The sequence below is a fragment of the Vombatus ursinus genome, unplaced genomic scaffold (assembly GCF_900497805.2).
Source record: "Vombatus ursinus unplaced genomic scaffold, bare-nosed wombat genome assembly UNPS02014794.1, whole genome shotgun sequence".
NCBI lineage: Eukaryota > Metazoa > Chordata > Mammalia > Diprotodontia > Vombatidae > Vombatus > Vombatus ursinus.
This window is the reverse complement of record NW_020954572.1, coordinates 2,670,702-2,696,595: the sequence shown is the minus strand read 5'-3', so window position 1 is coordinate 2,696,595 and position 25,894 is coordinate 2,670,702. Positions and strand designations below refer to the sequence as shown.

Here is a 25,894-nt window from a genome sequence, read left to right as displayed (position 1 = left end):
TATGCAAATAGTAATGAAAGTTTTTATTCATCTCACTTTTATCGGCATTCTTTTTCTAGATCATCTTATTATAAACATTTCTATAAGGTATCACCATTGTTTTTTCCTACCAAAATTTCTGTTTGATTTTGCTCTAAAGACAGATCTCAGTTGAGACTTTGATTATTTTTATTTGAGTAAGAGTTCAGTGGTAACAGAAGTTTTTGTACTGGATTTTGACCTAAGATTCAGTCTTGACATTTGGGATAGTTTTTATGTGACTATTAGGAATTGGACAAGACTGTGCTTTGGGGTTTTTAATCTATTTATCTACCTAATTGTGAGGCAGCATGGTGTAGTTATGGATAGGGTTGGCTTTAGAGTAAGGAATCCCCGGATTGGATTCCTGATTCAAATACCTACTGACCAAGTGAAGTGACCCTGGCCAACCCACTTAACTTGGAAGAGCCTCAGGCAATTCTTGAAGAGTACAAATTGTAGAGCAGTTGCTGATGTGCAATTGGTAGAGGGGGTTTCCACACAGGGAGCCCCAGTGAAATCACAAATCTGGTTATAAAAAATGTTGATGAGGATTTTACTGTGATTTTCTGCTAAATAGCTCTGTCTGTGGCAATGGTGTTAGCCTTTCATCAAGACTATAAAACTTTTTTCTGGAGTGTGTGGGTGATAAGCCAAAATTATGTCCTCATTGGGATTGTTGCATAAAGTAAATATGGAGATAAATTGAAAATACTGTGTTTTTATGATAAATACTATTGCACGATGCCAGTTTCTAATGTTAAGCCTTTGACGTCTGTCTGCATTATAATCTGAAAGTTTTTTCAGCTCCTATAATCTTTTAAAACTGTATACTTAAGTATATTTTATTTTTTTCCACTTAAATGGTATATTTTTTTTTATAGTTACATGAAAAGATAGTTTTCAACGTTCACTTTTATAAGATTTTGAGTTCCAAATTTTTCTCCCTCCCTTCGTCTCCTGTCCCTTCCCCAGGACAACAAGCAATCTGATATAGATTATACATGTACAATTTATGTTAAACATATTTCCACATTAGTCATGTTGTGAAAGAAGAATCAGAACAAAAGGAGAAAACCATGAGAAAAAAAGCAAAAAATAAAAATAGTATGCCTCAATCTGCATTCGAACTCCATAGTTCTTTCTTTCAATGTGGATAGCATTTTTCATCGTGAGTCTTTTGGAATTGTCTTAGATCATTGCTGAAAAGAGCTAAGTCTATCATAGTATTGCTGTTATTGTGTGCAGTATTCTTCTGGTTCTGCTCTTACGTAAATTTTAAAAGGCTATAAGGGAAGGGTTCAAACATTTATATAGTAATTACCGTGTGCTGGGCACTGTGCTAAGCACTTTTACAAATATTATCTGATCTTACCACAACCCTGGGAGGTAGGTGCTATTATAATGCCTATTGTAGAGTTGAGGAAACTGAGATAGACAGATTAATTGCCTTGCCCAGGTTCACATAGTAAGTATCTAAGTTCGGTTTGAACTTAGTCCTTCTTGACTGCAGGCACAGATCTCTATTCACTGGGCTACCAGCTGTCTACTTAATATTCTTCCTATGACTCTCACATATGTCACATTTAATGACTGACATTTTGAAAAACTCATTTGCTATGTGTTCTTATTTGAAGATACTGATCTATACTGTTGTCTTAAAGTTAGTGTTTCAGTCATTTTAAAGGCATTAAATATTCCTAACTTTGTCCCCAAAAATATGGTTTCTTTTTTTGTATAACAAGTATGAAATTCTGTATTAACATTAAATTTAAATGCATTGTAGTATAATGGAAGGGGTACGATCAACAGAACTAACTTCCGGACCTGAATCTGCCTCAGATTTCTCATCTGTAAAAATGAGATTAGGCTAGATAATGACCCCCCCATCTAATAGCTATAATAATAAGTAGCTAACATATAGCAATTTATATATAACACTTTTTGCAAAGCACTTTTCATTTATTCTTATTTAATCTTAACCCTATGTTCTAGGTGCATTTATCATCTTCATTTTACAGCTAAGGAAACTGACACTGAAAGGTTAGGTGATTTGTCCAGGGTCACACGTTTAGAAAGTGTCTGAGGTAGGATTCAAATTTGGGTCTTCCTGTCTCTTTAAGTTCAGTGCTCTGTCCACTGGGGTCTATTCCAGATATATCACTGTCTTTGAACAAATGAAAACCGAGTTGTCTGAATCAGTGTTTCTTTCATTCTTTCTAAGTAAATTATCTTAGTTTCAAGGACTTAGTTTTGTTTCTGAATCAGTTTCACTGACCCCATTTCAAACTTGAACATTCTATTAGGATGAGTTTTTTGTTTTAAGCCAATGGTGTGGGAAGAGGAAGAATTCCCTTTTCTTGCACTTCATGGCCATTTTTTTTAGTCTTAATAATTTCAAGTTCTTGGCCTGTTTCCACAATTAAAGTGCCCCAGATGTTATCATACTACGTGGTTTACAAAGCTTTCTTTCTGTATAATATTTAAATGATCCTCACCATTCTGTGATAGTTTCCCCTATTCAGTAGATTGTAAGACCATAGATGTTAGAATTGAAAGGGACCTTAGCAAGCGTGTGATCCAGCTGGCCCATTTTGTTGTTGAAAGAACTGAGCCCTGGAGACATTAAGTGATTTGCCCAAGAAAACAAGTAGCAGAGAAAGAAACAAAACTGAGGTTCAAACCAAAGTCAGAAAACGGAGGCACCAAGTGAATGATTTCCCAAAGGTCTCACAACCTGCAGTTGGAAGAGCCAGGAATCAAAACTGTGATCTGACTCAAAGGCTATTGATCTTTTCACTATATTTTGATTTTTTTGCTTAAGCATGTGCCCTTAGATACCTGTTCCTGCTTCTTTGATTTCCAAATTCATGATTTTTTTTCTGTTCCCTGTCATCGTGTGTATTCTGGTCCTTCAGGCTCCATAAGTCCCATTTGTGGAAGTAAAAGTATCCTTCAAAGTGAAATTTTTTTGAGGAATTTCAAATTTGCTTTTCATAATACCTGTAGTAGTGTGAAAGATATCTCATAATAACATGTAGTTTTTAATGCATATTGCAGAATTATAAGTACTTTTTTCTCCCTTTTCACAGAAACCTCTGACAGTTCAGATTCTGTAGTAGGAGCTCAAGTGGATGCTGCAAAAGAAAATACATCCGTCAGTGCCAAGTCTAGTGATCGAAGCCTTTCTGCTAACGATGATGGCAGGTCCCAGGAATTGTCGAATCTTCGATTGGAGAATCAACTACTGAGGAATGAAGTTCAATCTTTAAATCAAGAAATGGCTTCATTAATTCAAAGATCCAAGGAAACACAAGAAGGTAGAAAATTTCATAGTTAAAAAATAAGTTTTATAACCTAAATCAGAAAATTATTTTGATTTCCATCTGTATTATATACATAAAAATGATTCTACAACTAAAATTTAAACGTAATTTTTTTTTTTAGGCAGTTGGGGTTAAGGGACTTGCCCAGGGTCACACAGCTAGTAAGTGTCAAGTGTTTGTTCTGAAGTTGGATTTGAACTCAGGTCCTCCTGACTTCAGGGCTGGTGCTCCATCCACTGCACCACCTAGCTGCCCCTAAACATAATTTTTTAAATGGAGCATATTTCCCTGTGAGAGTGGATGGGACTGATAAGAAAAAAATGGGAAAAAAAAAATTCCCCTTTTAACTACTGCACTCTAGTTTCTTTGGCAACATCCAAATATAGAATCATTGAATTTTAAAACTAGTTCATTTAAAAATCTTAGAGTAAGTGTACTGATGTGCAAAAATGTGATTAAATAGAAAACATTAGAAGATCAACCTTACCACACCAGTATCTCAAGATTAATATTACTGCTCACCAATGAGGGTACTTCCTTCTTGGCCCAGGCTGCAATCCCTCTCTGCTACTTTGTCCTATGTAATTTTGTGCATGTCTTTCCATAAATTCTCCATAGACTATCTGTTCAATTTATTAGAGGCCTTTATTAGAGATCTTTTAAGATTTCTGGGGTACCTGTGCCTGTTCAGTCTTCTGGTGTTTCATCTCTTGCTCTCAATACAATCCCTGCCACTCTCTATGACTGAAGAGTGAGCCTTGCACTCCTTGTGAGAAAATAACTAGGCCTCAGAAGAAAACCTAAAGTGACCATAAGGTGAGGCCCCAGAAGTGATAGGAATGATGTGATTGGGTTATCTTAGGAGAAAGAAAAAGGAGAAGAGACAGTCCATGTCCATCTTGAGGCTGATAAAAGGATAGATAGCAAGTATCATTATAGTTGACACAGGTAAAATAGTTCAAGGGAATGCAAACAGGAAGCCAAGAAGAGTGAGGCAAGAAGATATGTTACTGTAATACCAGTATATTTTAAAAATTTTCCAGCTAAGATTATTCATACATGGAAATAGTTGTACTTCTTTCCTTTGAGTCTTTTAAAAATTGTTTTTTTATCAGTATTTTCTGTTTTTACTTTGTCTAGATTTCCCTCTTTATTCCTTCTCTTACTCCCACAAAAAGCTGACATTTTATACAATGTTCCATGCCCATGGACTCCTCACTTTTGCAAAGGAGTAGGAGATAATTTCCTTCTTGTATCTTTTCTTTGGGCCAAGCTTTTTCTATGTAACTTTGCACATTCATTTTTGTTTGTGCTTTCCATTTATATTGTATTAAGCAGAGTGAGGAAAGCCATATACACAATGACTCCTATGAATCTTATACATCATCACATTAAGGAAGAATTTGAGTGCCAATGTACAGCAGCTGTTGTTAGAAAGTAATGGGAAGGAATTTCTAGTGTGGTTTTATTTAAGGCCTGCACTTTACGCTTCCGTGGGTAGAAATCTAGCATCATTTCTTGAAAAAGTGTTCTGAAACAGACCCATCCTGTGTGTTGTCTTTTTTTGATTGGTTTTTTTTTTTCTTTTGGAGGTGAAGTTAACATATTTTTACCTAAGATGTGGCTAGAATTCTTTTCCTCTGGCTCTAGTAGAGAGTGAAAAATCCATTGTCAGTTTTCTGCTTAGCTATCTGCCATGAACTAGCTTTGACTTCTAGACACTTGGTGACAGACTGCTGTAAAGGAGCTAGGTATTTAAGACAAGGCACCTAGTTCCATGTCCTTTCCTTGTCAATAGTTTTGTTTATGGATGTGAATGGTAGAGCTAAGGAAATGAGATAAAAGGATTAGGGCAACTAATTTAAAAATACTTTTTAACAAACTGATTTTAATAATGAGTATATGTTAAGTGAAGAGTAGAGAAACTCATATTCCTTTTCTCTATATATGTAGTTTAGAAGAAAAAAGGTTATACTAGAAAAGAGTGCTAGACTTAGCATGACAAGATCTCGGCTAGAATCCAGGATAATCTCTGAGCCTCAATTTCCCCATTTATAAAATGGGGATTAAAATCTTACTACTTGCCTCACAGTCCTCAAATTGCTGGATATGATAAATTACTCAAATGATGATGTGTATGCACTATAGGAAGGTGATCTATCATGGTTAAATACTTTCTTTCATAGAATTAAACAAGGCACGAGCAAGGATGGAGAAATGGAATGTCGACCATTCTAAGAATGATCAGGTAGTGCGAGAACTTCGAGCTCAAGTTGATGATCTGACTGAAGCAATAGGAGCAAAGGATTCCCAGCTGGCTGTGCTGAAAGTGAGATTACAGGAAGCTGATCACCTGCTGAATACTCGAACTGAAGCCTTAGAAGCACTGCAGAGTGAAAAATCACGGTAGCTTTCAAATTGCTGGAGATGAGAGATCATTCAAAGGATAATGTAAAAATATTCCAGAAATCTTCCGTTTTAGTTAAATGCAACTAGTGAATGTCCCAGAGAGGGAAATTAAGTTGTTTTCTAAACGTTGAAAATGCATATTTACTACAGTAAGCAGGTTTTGAACCTGGAAGTATTTGGTTTAAAAAAAAAAATAATCCTTAGCTAAGAAATAAGAGCAATTAAGTATCCTAGGTATAGCAAATCATCCAATGTAAGAATATTGCTGTCACATAATTACAGACTTGATGACTGCTTATATTCTGGTGCATTAAAATTTTAGTGTTGGCTACTAACAAAACGAAAATACTTCAACATAAAACCTAGTCAAACCATCTTTTTGTTACAGGTTGAAGTGTAAGGAGACACTTTTTAAATTGGTCTATTTAATCACTTAATTACTTAATTCAGTGTTTTGATAGACACTCATGTAAAATAATATGCTTTGTACACAGATGCTTAATAAATGTTTGAATAAATGGATACTTTCTTTTAGACTACTGCAAGATCACGGTGAAGGGAACAGTATGCAGAATAAAGCTTTGCAAACTCTACAAGAAAGATTGCATGATGCTGAGTCGACCTTGAAGCGGGAACAGGATAGTTACAAGCAGATGCAGGTTAGAATGGCAAACACTATAAGGGGAATTATTTTTCCAATATCATTTCATTCTGTCTGTATATGTATCTTTTCTAACAGAACTACACAGTGTAGCATTTCAAGAAATACCTTGTTTCTTTAGGCAAATAAACCAGACTTTAACATTTTTAGTATGACAAGTGGGACATTTTTACTTCAGTCTTGTTAAAGTTATAAAGTAAGTGGAATATACATATATTTTATACATATATATTATATATATGTAGTGAGAGTTCACAGTTTCATAAACATTCACTGTTAAATCTGCTAATTTTTAAATTTGTTATTGGTAATTTTAGAGTTACAAAAATTAGCTTGATTCTGAAGTTACCAGAATTCATGTTTTGAGACAGTTCATGTGATTATTTTTAGATTTGATAAATTATGTATTTCTAGGACTATTGTTTTTGAAATTAATTTTTTTCAATTAATGAAAACTCTTCCTCCAACCTACCTCTTCTCCCTTGAAAAAAGAATGGAAAAAAAACCCCCTCTTGTAATAAATATGTGGTCAAGCAAAATAAATCCCCCTCATTGGCCATATCTAGAAAGATAGGTCTTAATCTGCACTCTGAGTCTATCTCTTCTCAGTAGATGCTTAGTGAGTCCTTGAGAATTGTGGTTGGTCATTCTGTTGATCCAAGTTCTTAAGTCTTTCAAAATTGTTTTTACAGTGTTTATATTATTGTATAAATTATTACCCTGTTTCTGCTCACTTCATTCTACATCAGTTCATATAAGTCTTCCTAGGTTTCTCTGAAACTGTCCCTTTCTGCATTTCTTACAGCAGAACATTACAGCACATTCATATACCACAATTTGTTCAGCTATCCCCCAACTAATTGATAAGCATATTCTTAGTTTATAGTTCTTTGTCACCACAAAAAGAGCTACTGTAAATATTTTTGTATGTGTAACTCCTTTTCCTCTTTGTTTTATCTTTTGGGAAGTGGTAGTAGTAGTACTGCTGGATTAAAGGGTGTGCACAGTTTAATAACTTTTTGGGCATAGTCCATAATGGCTGGATTAGTTTACATTTCACAGCTTCACCAACAGACAGTGTCTGTTTTCCCATAGCGCCTCCAGCATTTGACATCTTCCTCTTTTTTTTTTCCATTTTTGCCCATTGATATCAAATAGATCATTGCAACTACGTATTGACTTAGAAAGCCACAAATTAACATTATTTATGTTGTATTTTTATTTTGTTAAATAGTCCCAATTACATTTTAATCTGGATCTGCCATTTAGAGAGTTTTGCCTCCAGGCTGCAAGTTTTGTTTTGGCAAATTTTGCCAAGTCTGGTTTTGCCAATCTGGTGGGTTTGAGGTAGAACTATAAAGTTACTTTAATTTAATTTGTGATTTGGAGAATTTTTTTCATATGAGTATTGATAACCTAGATTTCTTAATCCAAAATTGCCTCTTCATATTCTTTTACTATTTATCAGTTGGGAAATGGCTCTTATTTTTATAAATTTGAATCAGTTCATTGTTTATCTTAGACATGAGACCTTTATGAGAGAAACTTCTGGTAAAGAGTTTTTCCTATTCATGTACTTCTCTTCTAATGTTAACTACATTGGTTTTGTTTGTGCAAAAACTTAAACATTTTATGCTATCCAAGTTGTTCATTTTAACTTCTGTGATCCTTTCTAATCCCTAACTTTGTCATGAGCTCTTCCCCATTTATAGATCTGAAAGTTAATTTATTACTTGCTCCTCTGATTTATTTATAAATTAATGTAATTAATATATTTATAAAACACTCTTTTTGCCCTTTAATTAAATGCTTAGTTTTGGGGTGAGGTTTAGAATTTCTAAATTTGCTTCTTTCTATGAATTTGACATTATGTCTTGCTTTCACATGTTTTGACAAAGCAATTTTTTTCAAGTTTTATGTACCACACTCCTATTTGCTCTGGTGTGTGTGGTGAGTGACTTTGCATAACGGCCAACTTAAAAAAAAAAAAAGATTGAGCCCCCAAATGTGTCACCATTGTGCTAGGCAGTTTTAAAGTGTGTGTGTTTATTTTTTTAATTTAATATTTTATTTTTCCCTAATTACATGTAAAAACAATTTTCAGCATTCATTTTTAAAATTGAGCTCCAAATTCTCTCCATCTCTTCCCAACACCCTCATTGAGAAGGCAAGCAATTTGATATATGTTATACATGTATGATCATGTAAAACATATTTCCTTATTAGTCATGCTGTAAAAGAAAACAGAACAAAATAAACCCAACAAAAATAAAGAAATTAAAAAAAATATGCTTCAATCTGTATTCAGATTCCATCAGTTCTTTCTCTGGGGATGGATAGTATTTTTCATAAGTCCTTCAGAGTTGTCTTGGATCATTGTATTGCTGAGAATAGCTAAGTCAAATTCACAGTTGATCATCTTATAGTATTGCTGTTACCGTGTACAATGTTCTTGTGGTTCTACTCATTTCACTTTGCATCAATTCATGTAAGTCTCCCCAGGTTTTTCTGAGAGCATCCTGCTCGTCATTTCTTTTAGGACAATAGTATTGCATTACAATCATATATCACCAATTGTTCAGCCATTCCCCAGTTGATGGACATCCCCTCAATTTCCACTTCTTTACTATCAGAAAAAAGCTGCTATAATTATTTGGGCATAGTTCCAGATTGCTCTACGTAATGGTTGAATAAGTTCACAACTCCACCAACAGTGCATTAGTGTCTCAATTTTCCCACATCTCCTCCAACTTTTATCATTCTCCTTTTCTGTCCCATTAGCCAATCTAATAGCTGTGAGGTAGTACCTCATTGTTGTTTTAATTTGCATTTCTCCAGTCAGTCGTGATTTAGAACATTTTTCATATGGCTATAGATAGCTTTAATTACTTCATCTGAAAACTTCATATTTTTTGATCATTGGTCAATTGGGAAATGACTTATTTTTATAAATTTGACTCATTTCTCTATATATTTGCAAGATGAGGCCTTTATCAGAGAAACTTGCTTCAAAATTTTTTTCACAGTTATGATTGCTAACTGTGTTTCCCTCCATCCTACTTCCTCCCCTTTTTATACTATTTTCTCTCTCCTTTCACCCTGTCCCCCCTCAAAAGAGTTTTGCTTATGACTGTTGCCTCTTCCAGTCTACCTTCACTTCTATGAACACTGCTCTCTTCTGTTATCCCTTCCCCTCCTATTTTCCTGTAGGGTGGGGCTTCTTAAACTTTTTTCACTTGAGACCCCTTCTGTGCTTCTTAAAACTGTGGGTTGTAACCCACAGTTTAAGAAGCGCTGCTGTAGGGTAAGATAGATTTCTGTACCCAATTGAGTGTATATGTTATTCCTTCTTTGAAACAAATTCTGATGAGAATAAGGTTCAAATGTTCCCTGCCACATCCCCCATCTTCCTATCCACTGTAATAACCCTTTTTTGCCTTTTATGTGAGATAATTTACCCCATTCTACCTCTCACTTTTCCTTTCTCCCAGTGCATTCCTCTTTCTCACCCCTTAATTTTATTTTTAAAGCTATCATCCCATTGTATTAACTCAAACCTGTGTTCTCTGTCAATATATACTCCTTCTAACTGCCCTAATAATGAGAAAGTTCTTGAGTTACAAGTATTATCTTCCCATGTAGGAATGTAAACAGTTCAACCTGAACAAGTCCCATATGATTTCTCTTTCTTGTTCTTCTTTTCATGCTTGTCTTGAGTCTTGTATTTGAAAGTCAGATTTTCTATTCGGCTGTGGTTGTTTCATCAGGAATACTTGAAAGTCCTCTGTTTCATTGAATTTCTATTTTTTCCTCCTCATGGATTATACTCAGTTTTGCTGAGTAGGTGATTCTTGATTTTAATACTAGCTCTTTTGCCCTCTGGAATGTCATATTCCAAGCCCCCCAGTCCTTTAATATAGAAGCTGCTAAAACTTGTGCTGTCCTGGTTGTGGCTCCATGATCCAATTGTTTCTTTCTGGCTGTTTGCAGTATTTTCTCCTTGACCTGAGAGTTCTGGAATTTGGCTATATTATTCCTGGGAGTTTTCATTTTGAGATCTCTTTCAGGAGATGATCAATGGATTCTTTTAATTTCTAATTTACTCTGGTTCTAGAATATCAGGGCAATTTTCCTTGATAATTTCTTTCTTTCTTTTTAGGCAATTGGGGTTAAGTGACTTGCCCAGGGTCACACAAATATGTAAGTGTCAAGTGTTTGGTCTGAGGCCAGATTTGAACTCAGGTCCTCCTGACTTCAGGGCTGGTGCTGTATCCACTGCACCGCCTAGCTGCTCCGATAATTTCGTGAAAGATGATATCTGGGCTCTTTTTTTGATCATGGCTTTCAGGAAGTCCAATAATTTTTAAATTATCTCTCCTGGATCTATTTTCCGGGCCAGTTGTTTTTCCGATCAGTTATTTCACATTGTCTTCTATTTTTTTCATTCTTTTGGTTTTGTTTTATTGTTTCTTGATGTCTCATAGAGTCATTAGCTTCCACTTGCTCAATTCTAATTTTTAAGGAATTATTTTCTTCAGTGAGGTTTTGTACTTCTTTTTCTATTTGGCCAATTCTGCTTTTTAAGGAGTTCTTCTCTTCAGTGAATTTTTGTTTATCTTTTTCTATTTGGCAAATTCTGCTTTTCAAGGCATTCTTCTCATTGGCTTTTTGTACCTCTTTCACCATTTGGCCTGTTCTGTTTTTTAAGGTTATTTTCTTCAGTTTTTTTTTCTTTTGCCTCCTTTATCACGCTGTTGACTCTTTCTTCATGATTTCTTTCATCACTCTCATTTCTCTTCCCAGTTTTTCCTTTCTCTCTCTTACTTGATTTTTAAAATCCTTTTTGAGTTCCTTCATGGCCTTAGACCAATTCATATTTTTCTTGGAGGTTTTGGATGTAGGAATTTTGACTTTGCTGTCTTCCGAATATGTTTTTATCTTCCTTGTCATCACAGCATCTTTCTGTGGTCAGAATATTTTTCTGTTTTCTCATTTTCCCAACCTATTTCTTGACTTTTAATTCTTTACTAAAGTGGGGCTCTGCTTCTGGGGTGGAGGGCGCACTCTCCCAAGCTTCAGGGGTTTTATGCAGCTGTTTTCAGAGATACTTCTAGGGACCTGTAAGTTTTCAGTTTTTCCAAGGTGGTGTAATATAAGGAGAAGTGTGTTTACTACTCTCCTGGCCTGTGTTCTAGTCTGTGAGTGACCACCAGCGCTCTTTTCTTCCTTGGAAGTATGATGAAGGTCCCTGTTCCACTGTGGCTGCAAGCTCTGTTGTGCTAGTGCTCCTCCTCACCCTGGGACTGCCACCCAGGACTGCCACCTGGATCTATGTATGGGCAGATCAACAGAGTCTTGTCCTCAGTACCAGTAAAGAGACCCCCATAATCCTCTTCTGATCAGCTGTTCAACTCCCTTACCATCTGTGGGCTGAGAACTATGGAAGCAGCTGCTGATTCATTCACTCCCAAGGCCTGCTTCTGGTTTGCTGGGTCCCGTTCTGCACTATTCTGGCACAGCCTGCTGTGGACTGTGCTCCATTCTCACTCCGGTGTGACAGACCTTTCCTGACAAACTTTTAAGTTATCTTGGACTGGAAAATAGTTTCACTCCATCTGTTTATGGGTTCTGCCACTCCAGGATTTATTTTAGAGCATTATTTAAAAGTCTTTGGAGGAGTTTGGGGGAGAGCTCGGGCAAGGCCCTGCCTTCTCTCTGTCATCTTCAAATGTTGTGATTTTTTTTTAAAGTGTTCCTTATATTTAGAGATTATTTCAAAATATCTTACTAAATAGGATTAAATTTTTAAAAGTCATCCATCATTCAAGGAAAAGACTTTTCCACTTATAAATATTACATTATTCTTATGTTAAGCATTCTGGAATACCATCAACTGTAAATTCTCCAATCCATAATTGGTCTATTAAGGAGCAACTGTTTACCTATTTTTATGTTTTGTCTGTTGTGCTAGTACTGAACTCGTAAATGTGTGTAGATTCTTAAATATATGGCTGCAAAATCAAAGCCAAAATGATAGAATAATGACTGTGTGGTGAACATTTCTTTCAGAGTGAGTTTGCTGCTCGCCTCAGTAAAGTAGAAATAGAACATCAGAATTTGGCAGAAGCAGTCACCGCAGCAGAGAGAAAATACATGGATGAGAAGAGGAGAGCTGATGAATTGCAACAGCACGTCAAAATATCCAAGACCAGTGTTGAGTCCCTTAAACAAGAACTGACTGACTACAAACAAAAAGCTTCTCGCATACTTCAAGTGAGCATAAGAGTTGTACTTTTTGCTGTCAACATGTTCCAGAAAATTAACTCTGAAAGAATTTGTGTAACATTATTTACTAAGGCAGGGTGAATTTTGCTTTGAAGTTTAATAGAAGTACTAGAATTGGAGTCTAGAAGCCTTTGGTTCAAATTCTGCTTTGACACCAACTATGTGATACCTTAGTAAGTCCTTTGTCTTCTTTGAGCCTCAGTTTCCCCTTCTGTAAAACAGGGATGATTTACTTCACACATTTTTTATGAGAATCATAGAGCAAACATTTTGCCATTCTTAAAGGGTTATAAAAATACATTTGTCACTACCACATCATATTAAAAAATAATGTGCAGTTTATGCATAGTTTATATTTATATGGTCTTCTAAACCTTTGCTATATAGCGTGACTCATTTTATTGTGAAAGTTAATAAAAATCATCTTAGGAATTTATTACCAGAAGTACCAGAACAATTAGATTCCTTCATTTTTCTTTAATTATAATGTTTCCTTGCCATGAACTCCCAAGGATTGTGCCATATCAAGTTTCCATTATTTTTATTGCTATAAATTAGAAATATATAAACTTCCACGATGAAGAATTTTGGATATGATTGATATGCAAGATAAACATTTTTCACTTTTGTCACTTTGATTTTGTTAATAATAAATCTTTTTTGCACATTTAATCATTATCTCTTTTTTCCTTTTTAGTCGAAGGAAAAATTGATTAGCAGCTTGAAGGAAGGCTCTGGTTTTGAAGGTCTAGATAGCCATACTGCAAGTACTATGGAATTAGAAGACCTTCGGCATGAGAAAGAGATGCAAAGAGAAGAAATGCAAAAGTTGATGGGCCAGCTACAGCAGCTTAGAACTGAGTTACAGGTAAACCTTATAAGCCACAGGCTCCAATGATTAAAATAGTAATAATTTGTAAGATGAATGGTGAATGATGGCATACAGGCTGAGACAAGAACATTCATGAACTAGTATCTCTGAAGTTCATGGTGATGTATGAGTTTCTGTGCAGAAATTATCCAATATAACACATTTTGTGTTCACTAACTGATTAGAGTAGTAGAATAACAATAACAAAACTTTGTATTTTAAAAATACATTTATTTTTAGCTAGTACTTTTTTGGAAGAAGGAGAAAATGCCTATAAAACTGGAAGATCTTTATACCATTTAAGTAGTCTTCAGAATGATTTTAGGGTATGAGAATAATTTTTCATTTGCATAGAACTGTTCCTCTTGCTAAACTGATTTTCTCTAAGTGCCTTTAGATGTTGATAATATCACTTTGACGTGTTAGAAGCTCAAAAAAAATTTTCTTAGGAAATTACATTTGGAATTACCATTCTAGAACTGAAACTTGTGGCTTTTCTAAAAGTGAGCAGAGTCATATTTAGTCATTAATACAGTAGTATCGTTGGTGACGTGTGATGCCAAACATGTGGGATTACAGTGAATGATATTAGCTATCCTTTATGTGCTACATGTTTTTCTTAATTGCCTAAACTATAGGTTACTCTGGGTACAATATTGTATATCTCCTGTTCATCCTGAGTATGCATTTTTGGTAGGTTTTTTAAGATGCTGTAGCTTATTTTAAAAAATCTTTATACATGTAGTCGTCTAGGGGACTAACAATCTACCTTCAGCAGTTTTTTTTTGTTTGTTTTTTTGTTTTTTTTGTTTTTGGTGAGGCAATCCGGGTTAAGTGACTTGCGCAAGGTCACATAGCTAGTACGTGTCAAGTGTTTGGTCTGAGGCCGGTTTTGAACTCAGGTCCTCCTGACTTCATGGCCAGTGCTAATTGCCCCAGTTTTGTTTTGTTTTTTCATTTAAACAATTTATTAATTTTTAGTTTTCAACATTCACTTCCATAAGATTCTGAGTTTTAAATTTTCTCCTCCTCTTTCCCTTCCCCCTTCCCCAAGATGGCATGCAGTCTGATATAGGCTCTACTTCTACATTCATATTGAGCATATTTTCACATTAGTCATGATGTAAAGAAGAATTAGAACCAATGGGAGGAACCACGAGAAAGAAGAATCAAAGCAAAATAACAAAAGAAAAGGAGAACAGATAGTATGTTTCCATCTGTATTTAGATTCCATAATTCTTTCTCCAGTTGTGGGTAGCTTTTTCCATCATAAGTGTTTTGGAGTTGTCTTAGATCCTTTCAGCAGTTGTTGTAATTGAATTTGGTGCTTGCAAGCTACTGTGCAGAAAAATAGGAATAAAAACATGGTCCATCCCCTCATTGGATCTTACATTGGATCTAGTAAAGGAGATGAAATGTCTAGGAACAACTCTAAGGTTTAATATGAAAGTGGAATGAAGGATGTAAAATTCAGAGAAAGAATAAGTCACCACTAAGCAAGATTGCAAAAGGCTTATTGGATAAAGTAGTAGTTGAGCTGTGACTTGAAAGGGTAGGGAGTTTGGACAGGTTTAGCTGGAAAAGGAATGATGTAGGTGGAGATACTAGTATGAGGAGAGGCATCAAAGCGGGAAATGAACATTCACAGAATTGGCTGGAGTGTGATGTGTGTGAAGGGGAATAGTGGTATTAAGAGACAAAATGATATGGTGCAAACAGCACTGGATTTGAAATCAGAGGACCTGAGTTCAAATATTGACTCTGTTGTTTACTGTGTAACTTTGGGGGAAGTCACTTACACTCTCTGATCCTGTTACCTCTTTTGTAAAATGATGTGGTTGAGTAGCTCCAATTCTGTGATTCTGTGAAATAGTAGTTAAGAGTTAAATTGGAGCCAGACTGAAGGTCCTTGAATACCAGGCCCCTGTAATTTTATTAGTAGGTTACTGGGCATTCTCTGAAGGTTATTTGAGAGTAACATAATGTGATTCAACAGTTGTAAGTGCTTACCATAGCAGAGTACTAGACTAGGCATTAAATGTGCAATTTAAAAAAATAAATGTTTCTGTCCTCAAGGAACTTATATTCTACCTGATAAAAGCTAAGCTCTGTCAGCATCATGAGGTGAAAATTAGGGAAGAAACAGACTGAAGTCAAAAAGAGAGGGAAGATAGAGGAAAATTAAAAAGCAATAAAGAGGCCCCAAACTAGGGTCTTGGTTATGAAACAAAGAGAAGGGGACAGATATGAAAGATTTTTATGACTTCATTGGTATTGGAACTCCAGGTGAGGCAGTGTCTTCTTCCAGTCAGGGCTGGCCGCTTCTCTGCAGCTTAGAGTCTTAAAGAGTTGCCTTAAAGCACTGAGAAATTAAGTGACTTTCTGGGATCACACCATCAATGTCAGAGGCAGGATTTTCCTTGTCTTCTGGCTTCAAAGCCCACCCTATCTACTGCACCACCCTACCTCTTATGAAGACAGCATTTTATAAATCTAAAGCATTGCATACATGAGAACTGTTGTTGCTTGAGAATTTAGTAATCGACCTTTCTGTACCTTTCACTTTTGGATTATCTACCCACTATTTTTTCTGTATATTTCAAAATTAATTATGCGTTTGCTTACAGTAGAGGATGGTTTGGTGGTGGTATTACACTTGGCACCTTTACCAAGTGCTTTCCAAATATCTTTATCTTATGCCTATTACCTTCAAGGAGGTGGTATGGTAGAGTAAAAATAGCACAGGGCTTAGGAGGTCCAAGTTTGAACACTGTCTTTTCCACCTAATAGGGTAAATATTTTTTAATTGGAATTAAATTACTGTGATTAGGCAAATGCACATTTCATTCCTAATTTATAAAATGGAAGTAATACGTATCCTACAGCCTCACAGGTTTACCATGAGTATTATTCCATAACAGTTTATCAGGCACGTTCTTTAGTAGGTGCCAGACCCTGTGCGAGATTTAGGGAACCCAGAGACAAAAACAAACATGCCTCGCCTAAAATGTGGAGTTTATACTTTATTAAGGGTAAGATATACATATATAAATGTGTACAGAATAAATACAAAGTACTTTAGTTGGCTTGAGCTGGCACTAGCAGCTGGAAGGATCAGGCAAGGCATCATTTAGAAAGTGGTCCTTGAGCTGAGCTTTGAGAGAAACCAGAGATTTTTGGAGGTGGAGTTGTTCCACCATGGAGTGCAGTTTGTACAGAGCCACGGAGAAGGGACCGTGGAGTGTTAGGTGCAAGGGAACAGCATGAAGGCTAGTTTGGCTAGATGGTCGAATCGAGTAATGGCTAATAAGTCTGGGAAAGTAGATCGGAATAGGTTGTGAAAGGCTTAAATGCTGAACATCTATGTTTGTATTTGGTTCTATGGGTAGTATACTTCAAGGATCCCTGATTCCATCGGTATAGGACAAAAGTACTCCTGCCACTGATCCAGATATAACTTTAGTAGATTGTATTTGAGGATTTCTGTCGCCATAAAAATTAGGGCCCTACAGCCAACTTGGTGATGTTTCCACATTTAGCTAAGTGGTCTTCAGACAACAGATGTACAGTCCTTTGCCAGGCTGGTGCTCAGAGGCGTCCTGCCGGCATTTGTGCTCTTTTGGTAGATCCTTCAAGAAACTTGGACACAAAGGGAGGTGTACAGGGCAAGACATAAAATATTCTTAGTCTAAATAGAAGCCTTCCTCCCAAAATTATGTCAAGAAAGCATGCACTCGTTCTAAATTACTCTCAGATTTTATAAAAGTCCCATGGGGGCAGGGTTCTATGGGCCTATATTCTGACTAATTTGGTAAATATAAACTATTGTTATTAACTTAATTTGGTTACTTTTTTTTTTTTTTTAAGGACATGGAAAGTCAGCAGGTAAGTGAAGCTGAATCTTCAAGAGAACGGCTGCAAGACCTCCAAGAGCAAATGGCTGAACAGAAAGCGGCCAGACAGGAAGTGGAAGCTGAGCTAGAACGCCAGAAGCAGGTGAGCGTTGTCTTGTCAAGACTGTAGAAGGAAATCTGTCATCTGTTTATTGGGTATGGGAAACCACCACACGAAACACTTTATTTAAAGTCATGTTTATTTCAGTCTCCAAGACAACATTGATTTTGAAGTTATGACTAAATCTGTAGGTGTAGGAAGCTGTCAAACAGCACTTAATTGATCTGATTAGCTGGCCATATTTTCTGTGAATGTTTAACAGTTTTTTAATCTGGTGGAAAGAGTACATGATTTGAAGTCAGAGGAGTTGGGTTCAAATCCTGACTCACCTGCGTGCTCTCTTTGTGACCTTGAACAAGATGCTTAGCATCTATAAAGTGAAGGGGGTTGGATTTCTAATGTCTTTTTTAGCTTTAAATCTATGATCCTATGAAATAGGGCTGAAGAGAGAGAGATGGGTCAGATTGTGGCTGGCTGTGAAATGTCATGTATCTTTATGGAGATGACTTCTGAGGCCCCTTCCAGCTCTCAGTCTGTAATCCTGAATCTGTCACTATTTTAATCTACCTCTTCTGTTTGAAGAGGCAAAGCATTTCTGTTAGGACATAAAAATGCCTTGTGAAAACCTTTTAGAATCAAGAGTGTTCTAAGAGAAACATGTCGTTAATGTAATGGGACAAAGAGATAACTCACACTTAGACTGGGTAAATAAAGAATAGTTTCATTATTGAGTTCTGCATTCTTTACTCAGTTCTCCTCATCTGTAAGTTATAGACCGACATGATCTATTTGATAGAATGTAAAGTACTTTATTATCATTAAGTGCTTTATTAATGTAAACTCTTAAGAGAGTTTAGGGATCAGAAGCTTCCATTAACTTGAAGCTTTTATATAAATCATTGTAAGTGTAAAACCATTGAAAGCAGTACTCTAAATTTGGGCTAAGTTGTTGGCAGTTTCTGTTTTTAATTTATCATATACATTCTACATAATAAAATATATATCATTTATAACATAGTCATGCTAATTTATAGTTATTTACATAGCTATTTATATTGTCTGTACAAAGGTAAAGAGGATCCCCTGATACAATACAGAATCTATATAACTTTCCTTTGATATGACTATTGTACTTAGAGAACTAGAGTGAAAGTATTCAGATACAGAGGAATTAATTGTTGGAGTTGATCAAAGCCAAAAAATAACAAAAATTAGCATTTTACTAATCTGGGATGTTGTTAAGGGTAACTACTAAGTAGAATTATGAAGGAATAGAGAACTATTCATTTAATAATATTTTTAGGGCAAAAAGACAATGTTTTTAGGCAGAACAATTACCTTCATCAAAAAGATTTAATTTTTAATTAAAACAATCATTTGTTCTAGAAAATCAGGTGCTTACAATAGGCACTTCATTGTATAATGATAAAATTCACATGTATAGAGCACTTCAGGGTTTGTAGAATTCTTCCTTCAAAACAACCTTGGAAAGTAGGCAGTGTAAGTATTATCCCCATTTTATGGATGAGGAAACTGGGGCTCCTAGGAAGTAAGTTGACTTGTCCAAGAGACCACAGATGGTGAGTATCAGAGTCAGGAAATTGAATTTTTACTTTTATGTATTAAGCCAAATAATATGTAACATTGGTAGCTTTTTCAAAAGCTTGGTGTTAAGTCACTGTAGTTTTTATGTATTTTTTGTGTTTCCTAGAAATTGGTATTTTCTATGTCTTAGTTAGCTTGATAAAAGCTTTTGAAATATTTGTTCCTTTAGGAGTTATTACTTTTAAAACTGGTTTCTATTATCGCATAATCTATTTGCCTTTAGGAAGTGAGGTAAAGGTCTCTGTATTTCATAAGTAGCAAATGAGAACCACAAAAAACAAGCAAACTACAGAGTACGTCATAACCTCTTAGCAGGCAATTCAGTTTATGGAATTATCTGTCCTTTCAGAAATGACATTTTAATTAACTTGGTCAGCTAGCATGTAATTAAAAGGCACAAATTCAATTTTCTTGATGATTAGGGATTATCTTTATTTTTTAACCAGATGGTATACTGTTTCCTGTTAACAGTGCTCTTTAAAGTAAGAGTGGCAATAAGAGAAAAGTTGAGTTGAATGTACATTTAGTCCATCCATTCATTTGGCACATTTTATGGACCTGAAACACTTTAGTGTATTGGGATCAAATAGCCTCCTAGGGTTTCTGTATTCCTTTAACTTAAGCAGTGATAACCATAACATGTGTACCTCCCTACAGGCCTGTAAAAAATCAGGCAGATTACTATTAAGCATTTACATTGACTATTATCCTTCTTAAGTTACTGTTCTGATTTCTCCTCTCATTTCTACACTCTTTTGATTCTTCTGTAAAATGAAGGTGTTAAAGTCTGATTCCTTTTAGCTCTGTCCTTTGTTACATGTTTCTCTGACTTCCCCTAGTCTTAACTTTCAGCAGCACTCCCCTTCTCATATTATCTGCATAACTGACGTATATATAACTTTTGAAACATCATTTGATTACTCCTTACACATTTGGGAGTGTTTGAGTAAACTTAGCATTCTTGGCTACAAAAACATGAAGTAGTTCTGTAGTCAAATGGGGTACTTACTGACACTAGCAGCTATGGAAAATAATGAAGCTTGTAATCCTGGCCAAGTAAGACAAGGAGGTTTTGGTTTTTGAGTTTTTGTTTTTGTTTTTTGTTTTTAACAGTAGAGGTAAAACAAAAAAGGATACAAAATGATCTTGACAGGTAGTCCTAGAAGGAATAATCAAAAGAGTCTGGCCTGAAATAATATTGCAATTGGTTTTAACATAATCAGTATTTCCAACACTTTAGCTAGTTTCTTAAAGAATGTGTTAGAATGAAGTATTTTGGGGGGCAGCTAAGTGGCATAGTGGAGAGAGCACCGACCCTAGAGTCAGGAGAACCTGAGTTCAAATCTGGCCTCAGACACATAACACTTACTAGCTGTGTGTGTCTGGGCAAGTCACTTAACCCCAGTTGCCTCACCCCACCCCTCCAAAAAAAGAACGAAGTATTTTCTTCTTAATTTGATAATCTCTTTTGTAGTGCAGTCATTGAGTTTACCTGACGTATTGAGTTATCAGTCTTTGGAGCAAGATATTAGTTATTAATGTATTAATTATTTCTATAATAACTGAACTTCAACAAGAGTATTCCAGTTCTTGAAAAGCCTATTAATGTTCTTTATTCATTTTTAAGGAATTCAGTTATATAGAAGAAGAACTCTATCGAACCAAAAGTACACTACAAAGCAGAATTAAAGATCGAGAAGACGAAATCCAGAAACTCAGGAATCAGGTATTCATCATGCAGTGTTCAGAATTTTTGGAAAAGATGACAGTGTAGGAAAGGTGATCCATTTTAGACTATGCCTCTTTGGGAAATAATAAAACGATCACAGTGTTTTATTTTAATTTGAGCTTTTTTTTTCAAGAACGGAAAGGTGAACCAAGAGCTGTTATCAGCCTTGTGGGGGCCTAACTATAGATTCATGAAATTGAAAGGGACTTTAGAGGTCGAGATTAGTTCTCTCGTTTTACTGATGGTGAAACAAGCCAGGGAAGTTAAGTGTCTAACTTGAGGTTATGTAGAGTCAGAGCCCGAGACTGCATATTCTGTATTTTCTGGCTTGTTTTGGTATGGGTTTTGTTGTCATAGGGCCTTGTGTGAAGTAGACACTCAAAACATTTGCATTGTGTTGAAAGTGAATTTGGTCAGGTATTTTCAGAATACATATACATTATTCCAGTGTGCAAAACATAGTTTTCAGTGGTGGTGATTACTGTTAACAGTTAGTGCTCTCTAAGCCCATAGCTAAATGAATGTATAAACCTCCCTGCTAAAGACTCTTGGGTCTGTCTTAATGTCACTAAGGACCAGTAGACTTACTTATTCCATTGTCTTGTAGCTACACTTAACCTTCAGTCTTATTTGGTTTTTCATTTAAAAAATTTTTTTTTTATTAATTTATTTTGATTTATCAACAATCACTTCCATAAGCTTTTGAGTTTTAAATTTTTTCCCCCACTCTCCCCAAGATGGCACACAATCTAATATAAGCTATACATATGCATTCCTATTAAACATATTTTCACATTAGTCATGTTGTAAGGAAGAATTAGAACCAATAGGAGGAACCACCAGAAAGAGGAAACAAAACAAAACAGAAGAAAAAAAAGAGCAAATAGTATGCTTTGATCTGCATTCAAACTCCATAGTTCTTTCTCTGGATGTGGATAGCATTTTCCATCATGAGACCTTTGGAGATGACTTAGAACTTGCATTGCTGAAGAAGAGATAAGTCTATTAGTGTTAGTCATTGCACAGTGTGGCTGTTACTGTGTACAATGTTCTCCTGGTTCTGCTTACTTCACTGAGCATCAGACCGTACAAGTCTTTTCAGGTTTTTCTGAAGTCTGCCTGCTCATCATTTCTTATAGCCCAATAGTATTCCATTACATTCATATACCATGACTTGTTCAGCCATTCCCCAATTGATGGGCATCACCTCAATTTCTAATTCTTGGCTACCACAAAAAAAGTTGCTATAAATATTTTTGTACATGTGGGTCCTTTTCCCATTTGTATGTTCTCTTTGGTATACAGCCCTAGAAGTGCTATTACTGGGTCAAAGGGTATGCACATTTTTATAGCCCTTTGGGCTTAGTTCTAAATTGCTCTCCAAAATGGTTGGATCATTTCACAACTCTACCAACAATGGTAGAGTGTTCCAGTTTTCCCATATCTTCTTAACATTTGTCATTTTCTTTTAACCTTTAGTTTTAATTAAAACAGATGATACATAAAGATACATCTATCAGTGACTCTTACTGTTTTCAGAATTTTTTCTAAAGACATTTAATTCTTTCGTAGTCTACTTAGGCATGGAGCTTAGTATTTTGATAAACCATAGAAAATCAAATGGTCTTAAATTTTGACTGAAGTATCTGTCCTTAGATAATTTGAAAGAGTAATTTTATACTAGAAAAACTAAGAATACAATTCACATTACTACCTAACTTACAGTTACAGTATATCTTGGTAAATATAGAACATTTAGCTGAACTATTTCACCATCTTCTTCCCTTGCCAGTTCTCTGAAGGTGCAGAAAGAAGGGAATCAGAGGTTATGGGTAAACCAAAAATAGGATCAGCCCTGCTAAATTCATTTTTTCATTCAACTTGTGTGTTAAAAGTGCCCTTTGCTAGCTGGTAGATAACCAAGAGTTGTAGTAGAATTTTTGGTAAAAGTTATAAATCTTAAATAGGATAGAGATAATTTTTCCTTATAGAAGAAAGTATAATCAAAAAATGTAGTCTATTGAAACCTTGCAAATACCCACACACTTAGAGTGATCAATGATTTATGTTTTATGAAAAAAGTTTTGGAGGAAAAAACTTATTAGAGTAAGTCATACTTAGTATCTGAAAGACTGACTTAAAATAGATTGGTTATGAAATTATTTAAAAATCTTAAAAAGTAATCCTATTGTAAGCAGGACTTTCATTTGTTGTGTTAACAGCTATCAATGTGCTTGGTTCTATGCTGGGTGATATGGGAGGGAGACACAAAAATAATAAAAGGTACCCTTGCCCTTCAGATTGGGGAGGCAAGATTCATTTGCATAAAACAAAGATTATCATTTAGTACCTGTTAAGTGCCAAGATTTGTGGTATAGGTGAAAGAAATTTAATAAGTAATACATGTGTGGGCTGAGAAAGGTTTCATCAGGATTTAGGAATTGATTTGGACCCTGAAAGGTGGGTAGGATTTGGATAGGTGAAGATGTAAGTGGATAGGGCATTCTCAGCTGGGGGAAATATAAACATAACCATTGAAAAAGACCGCCAGCCTAACAAAAGATATGGTAGGAAGTAGTGGGAAAAGGATTAAGTGGAAACGGTTGATCTAAACGGTGGAAGCTTTTAAGTGCCAACAAAATTTTCTCTTTATTTTGTAAGCAATCAGTAATCATTGTGCATTTTTTAGACTAGGAATGTTAGAATCCAGTTAGAGAATTAGTTTTAGTTTTGACTTATAGGCTCTTAATTATATGATTTGTATAGTATGGAATAGTGACTCATTTCATGAACTGACTGAAATATTCAGACAACTTTTTTGACTTTCAGCTCACAAACAAAACTCTAAGCAATAGCAGTCAATCAGAGCTAGAAAATAGACTTCATCAGCTGACTGAGACTCTGATTCAGAAGCAAACTATGCTGGAGAATCTTAGCACCGAAAAGAACTCTCTTGTCTATCAGCTGGAGCGGCTTGAGCAACAGATGAAGTCTGTCCCTGGTCATAGTAATGGACCTTCTATTAATATGTCTGGAATTGAAGGTGTTGAAGGTAATTGGAAGAAGAATCCTGAAAGGTCGTACAATTTAGAAGGTCTAGCTTGTATGTTACTATGCTGTATCTTACTGACCTTAATTCTTCACATTAGGAAGCATTTTTTATTTTGTCTAACTACAGTAAATAGTTTGACTAATGATGAATTAGATAGTAAATACTTTCAGGAGGAGAAATTAAAGAAATTAGTATCTTATCTGAGGAAAGGGAGGCTAAAAGTTGACAGTTGTCTTACAATATGAAGAATTATTAATAGAAGGCTGTGTATCATAGTTAAGCTCAGTGGGTACTAACAGTGAAGCTTAAAAGCAAGAGTTGCTTTTATCTACCCATGAATAATGGAGAGCCTTTGAACTAAATTCTTATAAGTAGATCTGCCCTCTTAAATTCTGATAAATATCTTAGTTCAAAAATAAAAGCCAAAGATAATTGATAGTTGTTATATTAACCAACACAAACATTTCTTTCAAAATATCTTATTTAAATGCTGCAAATTAGTGATTCAGTATTGCCATCAGTCCTTTTGGCTTAGACCTTGAGAGCCTTCATGTAGAGTAGTAATAAAGGTACAGACAGTTCTTTTTAGTAAAAAAGGCCACAAATAGAACTGTGTGATAACTGACTGTTCTTTTTTTTTTTTAGGAACACGTGTACGAAATGTTCCTGTTCTTTTCAGTGATTCAGAAACCAGTATGGCAGGAATGTATGGTAGAGTACGGAAAGCTGCCAGTACTATCGACCAGTTTAGGTAAGAGGAGATGCCAAAAAACTAATACTTGTAATTTAGGGTTGAGATCCACAAATTATTCTGAAAAGTCTTTCCAGTCATGGAGAGTAAAGCACATCATTTTGCAAAGTTTTGCATAGTTTTAATAGTGACATTTATCTTGCTCATTTTAAGAAAGTGGACATGGGGCTTACTTTACATATTCCCAGAATAGTGTCACTGAAACATGAACTTTTAATGGAACATGATTAACCTTGGCTTTCCTTTCTATAAATTATATTATCACTTAATCTTTTTAATTGAGAAAAAGATCCTATTTGTCCTGTATTTTACTAGACTAATGGAACAAATTGTATTTTAAATAAGTAATAATTTATTTTTAGTACAGATTGTAGCATTTTTATAAACAAAAGCAAAGTTACATTCATATTTAAAAGGAAATGCTTTCACATAATCTTTATGTAACCTGAAGAGTTGAATATTGGGGGCCCTGTTAACTTGTACTTGCTACACTTTATGTCAGTACTCCATAATTTAAATATGAAAATCTAATGCATTGAAGTCCTATCTCATGTTCAAGGCCCAGCTCAGATGCCTCCCCTTTATGATGATGGTGGGAGAAGGCAGATCTGCTAACTGCTTATTTTGGCAGAGAGTAAAATGGTGCAAAGAAGTGGCGGAGGAGGGGAGTTTTCTTGACTGGTGCTATTTTTTCTTTAGTTTCTGTTCTTTTGTACTCTCCAGAAGTGAGGGATTCTACTCAAAAGTCTCCAAGAAACAGAGTAGTTTTATGAAAATAGTAGTGACCTCGAGGTCAGAACACCTGGGTTCAAATTAGGTTCTGCCACTTACTAGCTACATGATTTTGGTTTTTCGTTTTGTTTTGTAGGCAATTGGGGTTAAGTGACTTGCCCAGGGTCACATATCTAATAAGTGTCAAGTGTTTGGTCTGAGGCCGGATTTGAACTCAGGTTCTCCTGACTTCAGGGCCAGTGCTTTATCCACTGAGCCATCTAGCTGCCCCACTGCATGACTTTGAAGAAGATACTATGCCTTGAGGCTCCAGTTTCTTCCTTCATCCATAAAGTTGGGAGAGTGTTGGTTGTGCTTCTTCCCTACCAAGGCTGTTGAGAATCCAAGGAGATGATGCCTGTAAGGCTCTTTGTTAGCGTAAAACTCCATGTTACTGCTGCCATGACAGCTTCTCATCAGGGTCACAGATGGCAGTTCTTGGGTGGGGTTCAATTGCATCCC

At 35.5% G+C, this 25,894-nt stretch overlaps 1 protein-coding gene across 2 annotated transcripts in view; it reads left to right on the top strand.

The window, feature by feature from the left end:
- The window catches only part of GOLGA5 (golgin A5), a 32,964-nt gene that overhangs the window by 4,214 nt on the left and 2,856 nt on the right, over positions 1-25,894 (top strand). For both annotated transcript variants that reach the window (XM_027869997.1, XM_027869998.1), the window contains exons 3-11: positions 3,111-3,338; positions 5,531-5,750; positions 6,289-6,412; positions 12,484-12,687; positions 13,397-13,567; positions 17,438-17,566; positions 20,757-20,855; positions 23,688-23,910; positions 24,556-24,661. In XM_027869997.1, coding sequence (XP_027725798.1) covers positions 3,111-3,338; positions 5,531-5,750; positions 6,289-6,412; positions 12,484-12,687; positions 13,397-13,567; positions 17,438-17,566; positions 20,757-20,855; positions 23,688-23,910; positions 24,556-24,661 — 1,504 coding nt within the window. The remainder of the gene's footprint in view (positions 1-3,110; positions 3,339-5,530; positions 5,751-6,288; positions 6,413-12,483; positions 12,688-13,396; positions 13,568-17,437; positions 17,567-20,756; positions 20,856-23,687; positions 23,911-24,555; positions 24,662-25,894) is intronic.